This window comes from Nerophis ophidion, linkage group LG03, assembly GCF_033978795.1.
Source record: "Nerophis ophidion isolate RoL-2023_Sa linkage group LG03, RoL_Noph_v1.0, whole genome shotgun sequence".
NCBI classification, from domain to species: domain Eukaryota; kingdom Metazoa; phylum Chordata; class Actinopteri; order Syngnathiformes; family Syngnathidae; genus Nerophis; species Nerophis ophidion.
The window spans coordinates 89,003,172-89,008,171 of record NC_084613.1 but is presented as its reverse complement, the minus strand read 5'-3'; the positions used below and the strand labels follow the sequence as shown (position 1 = coordinate 89,008,171).

Below are 5,000 nucleotides of genomic sequence, written 5' to 3'. Positions count from 1 at the left end.
ATTTTGTAGAAAATTAGGATATTTCTGAAGGAATTGTGTGTGAAAGCTCTGATGATGACGTTGGAAATGTTTTGAAAGTTTGAATGTCCAGGAATACTGAAATGTGGTTTGGGAACTAGGGAGAGTTAGTTGGGATGTGCAGGTGTGGACGTTGGAAAGCTGCCAAGAGGTTGACCAATGTGGGAATTGTGCAACTTGGGAACAACCTCCCAGTCTTTTCTATGCGAATTTGGCTCAAAGAGAGTTTTGTTGGAAATGCAAAAGAATATTCTGTATAAAGATGTCCGATAATGGCTTTTCTGCCGAGAGTCCAGTCCACTTTGAACAATGTTGGCTGTTCTAAAGTCACGCTGCCTCACCTGAAGTACAATGTTGGCTGTTCTAAAGTCACGCTGCCTCACCTGAAGTACAATGTTGGCTGTTCTAAAGTCACGCTGCCTCACCTGAAGTACAATGTTGGCTGTTCTAAAGTCACGCTGCCTCACCTGAAGTACAATGTTGGCTGTTCTAAAGTCACGCTGCCTCACCTGAAGTACAATGTTGGCTGTTCTAAAGTCACGCTGCCTCACCTGAAGTACAATGTTGGCTGTTCTAAAGTCACGCTGCCTCACCTGAAGTACAATGTTGGCTGTTCTAAAGTCACGCTGCCTCACCTGAAGTACAATGTTGGCTGTTCTAAAGTCACGCTGCCTCACCTGAAGTACAATGTTGGCTGTTCTAAAGTCACGCTGCCTCACCTGAAGTACAATGTTGGCTGTTCTAAAGTCACGCTGCCTCCTCACCTGAAGTACAATGTTGGCTGTTCTAAAGTCACGCTGCCTCACCTGAAGTACAATGTTGGCTGTTCTAAAGTCACGCTGCCTCACCTGAAGTACAATGTTGGCTGTTCTAAAGTCACGCTGCCTCCTCACCTGAAGTACAATGTTGGCTGTTCTAAAGTCACGCTGCCTCCTCACCTGAAGTACAATGTTGGCTGTTCTAAAGTCACGCTGCCTCACCTGAAGTACAATGTTGGCTGTTCTAAAGTCACGCTGCCTCCTCACCTGAAGTACAATGTTGGCTGTTCTAAAGTCACGCTGCCTCACCTGAAGTACAATGTTGGCTGTTCTAAAGTCACGCTGCCTCCTCACCTGAAGTACAATGTTGGCTGTTCTAAAGTCACGCTGCCTCCTCACCTGAAGTACAATGTTGGCTGTTCTAAAGTCACGCTGCCTCCTCACCTGAAGTACAATGTTGGCTGTTCTAAAGTCACGCTGCCTAAAAAAAGCCATTATCGGACATCTGCCCTAGTGTGTGAATGTTGTCTGTCTGTGTTGGCCCTGCCATGAGGTGGCCACTTGTCCAGGGTGTACCCCGCCTTCCGCCCGATTGTAGCTGAGATAGGCGCCAGCGCCCCCCGTGACCCCAAAAAGGGAATAAGCGGTAGAAAATGGATGGATGGATGTAGTTATCAGCATTAATATTTCTCACTGCCGTGATTGCAAAACAGTGCAGTTACCAGCTGGGCCAGTGGGGGGCAGCATGCAGACACCACCACTGACCTTTGTGATGAGCTGCTAAAGCCCATCCATCCATCCATTTTCTACCGCTTGCCATTTCATTTAAATGACACTGACACTGTCATCCATTTCAAGTCCATCATCGTATTGGAAAGAACATCTTTGGATGTTAGAATGTCAGCTTCTTTACTTCCCAGAAATATTATTGCTGACACAATCCCCGAGTGCTCTTCTCATCCTTCTCAAAAGGTGGTTATCTCTAAGTGCGTACGCGCGTGTGTGTGTGTGTGTGTGTGTGTGTGTGTGTGTGTGTGTGTGTGTGTGTGTGTGTGTGTGTGTGTGTGTGTGTGTGTGTGTGTGTGTGTGTGTGTGTGTGTGTGTGTGTGTGTGTGTGTGTGTGTGTGTGTGTGTGTGTGTGTGGGAGGAGTGATTACACACACTTGTTTTCATTCCCAGCTTGTTTGTGTTCCCATGTCACTTTGCTCTCTTGCATAATGGCAACCACTAGGTGTGTGTGTGTGTGTGTGTGTGTGTGTGTGTGTGTGTGTGTGTGTGTGTGTGTGTGTGTGTGTGTGTGTGTGTGTGTGTGTGTGTGTGTGTGTGTGTGTGTGTGTGTCAGCGTCGCAATGACGGTAATTCCTTGTATTTACTGCAATAGGATACTTGAAATATTATTATTCACAACCTAAATGTATGACTTGCCGGGTGTTTTTCCTCTCGCTTGTGTGTGTTTGTGTGTTTGTGTGCGACTATTTGATATTTTGCAATAGTAGTCCCAACACGCAGGAGTCCATAAAAGCTCCCCCCCTGCATCAATGCTTTAATAGGGGACAAAAATAACACAATAAACAGTTGAATCCATTCCATTTCTATAAAGATTATATGTGATCGCTGTGAACCATAACTACCATACACAATATTTAAAAATATTGCATTATTATGTTGCTACTCTGGGTTTTTTTAAGACTTAAAAACTTTAATTGGTGACAAAAGTTCAATTGGGGACGGACGTATCACAGTGGTCAACATTTAAATCTGTTGTATTAACTCAAAAAGTATATAAAATAATTAACACATTGAAAAACTAATTTTAATATGCAGCCACTAGTTTCATTGGGGACAATAACGGTTTAATAGGGGACAAAAATATTACAATAATAAACAATTCAATACATCATATTATATGTTAAATACGACATGTAATAATTGTAAAACAATTGTTTACTACTGTATACATTGCTTTATAAAATGTTGATTATTATGCAGCCACTAGTTTGATTGGGGACAATAATGGTTTAATAGGGGACAGCAAATGTCACAATACTAAACATATGAACCCATCGTAATATCTTAGATATTGTATGTAATTGCTGTTAAAAACATAACTACTGTCTAAAATTATTAACAATGTACATTTTTATGTAGCCACTAGTTTCATTGGGGACAATAATGGTTTAATAGGGGACAGCAAATGTCACAATAATAAACATTTCAACCCATTGTATCATATCTCAAATATTATATGTAATAATTGTAAAAAAAAAAGTAACTACTGTTTAAAATTATAAATATGTACAGTATTTATAAAAGCAGGGTCTATTTACATAAAAGCAAGATACAAAAGTAATAATAAAGTATAAATTCCATATTGTTGTTTTGCCTGAGCTGCACAACGCTGAGAGAAGCTGACTAAATGTCTGCTGCACCTTGGCGGCAGGTGTGTGACTGAGCTGCTGATCACCTCATCAGGTGCAAGGAAGTGAGAGAATAACAACCTTTGCATTTTGGAGCCCATTCCTATTAACGTCTTTTCCATATTTTGCATTTTGGAGCCCATTCCTATTAGCGTCTTTTCCATATTTTGCATTTTGTATTTTGGAGCCCATTCCTATTAGCGTCTTTTCCATATTTTGCATTTTGCATTTTGGAGCCCATTCCTATTAACGTATTTTCCATATTTTGCATTTTGGAGCCCATTCCTATTAGCATCCTTTCCATATTTTGTATTTTGGAGCCCATTCCTATTAGCGTCTTTTCCATATTTTGCATTTTGGAGCCCATTCCTATTAGCGTCTTTTCCATATTTTGCATTTTGGAGCCCATTCCTATTAGCGTCTTTTCCATATTTTGCATTTTGGAGCCCATTCCTATTAGCGTCTTTTCCATATTTTGCATTTGCATTTTGGAGCCCATTCCTATTAACGTATTTTCCATATTTTGCATTTTGGAGCCCATTCCTATTAGCATCCTTTCCATATTTTGTATTTTGGAGCCCATTCCTATTAGCGTCTTTTCCATATTTTGCATTTTGGAGCCCCTTCCTATTAGCGTCTTTTCCATATTTTGCATTTTGGAGCCCATTCCTATTAGCGTCTTTTCCATATTTTGCATTTTGGAGCCCATTCCTATTAGCGTCTTTTCCATATTTTGCATTTTGGAGCCCATTCTCCTATTAGCGTCTTTTCCATATTTTGCATTTTGGAGCCCATTCCTATTAGCGTCTTTTCCATATTTTGCATTTTGCATTTTGGAGCCCATTCCTATAGCGTCTTTTCCATATTTTGCATTTTGCATTTTGGAGCCCATTCCTATTAGCGTCTTTTCCATATTTTGCATTTTGGAGCCCATTCCTATTAACGTCTTTTCATATTTTGCATTTTGGAGCCCATTCCTATTAGCGTCTTTTCCATATTTTGCATTTTGTATTTTGGAGCCCATTCCTATTAGCGTCTTTTCCATATTTTGCATTTTGGAGCCCATTCCTATTAGCGTCTTTTCCATATTTTGCATTTTGCATTTTGGAGCCCATTCCTATTTAGCGTCTTTTCCATATTTTGCATTTTGCATTTTGGAGCCCATTCCTATTAGCGTCTTTTCCATATTTTGCATTTTGAGCCCATTCCTATTAACGTCTTTTCCAATATTTTGCATTTTGGAGCCCATTCCTATTAGCGTCTTTTCCATATTTTGCATTTTGTATTTTGGAGCCCATTCCTATTAGCGTCTTTTCCATATTTTGCATTTTGGAGCCCATTCCTATTAGCGTCTTTTCCATATTTTGCATTTTGGAGCCCATTCCTATTAACGTATTTTCCATATTTTGCATTTTGGAGCCCATTCCTATTAGGCATCCTTTCCATATTTTGCATTTTGGAGCCCATTCCTATTAGCGTCTTTTCCATATTTTGATGGCTGATGAAGGCTGGCCAGATATTTCAAAAAGTGTCCGTTTTGATGGGCGTGTTTGGTTTTGTATTTGTCCCCAGCGTACAGATCAAGGCGGTGAACGCCATCGGCTGCGGCCCTCCCAGTCCGCCCCTTGTGGTGAGGACACACCCCCTTCCGCCCGCCCCGCCCCCTCTGGAGTGCTCCGCCGCAGGCCGCAGAGCCTGAAGCTGAAGTGGGGCGAGAACGCCAGCAACACCCGCGCCCTGCTGGCCGACGACATGTACTACACGCTGCAGATGGAGGACAAAAACCACAGGTGGGGCTCCAAATTGT

At 41.5% G+C, this 5,000-nt stretch overlaps 1 protein-coding gene across 1 annotated transcript in view; it reads left to right on the top strand.

The window, feature by feature from the left end:
* The window catches only part of LOC133548876 (fibronectin type III domain-containing protein 3B-like), a 169,172-nt gene that overhangs the window by 156,149 nt on the left and 8,023 nt on the right, over positions 1 to 5,000 (top strand). Inside the window, 2 exon segments of the mRNA XM_061893812.1 lie at positions 4,766 to 4,875; positions 4,878 to 4,983. Coding sequence (XP_061749796.1) covers positions 4,766 to 4,875; positions 4,878 to 4,983 — 216 coding nt within the window.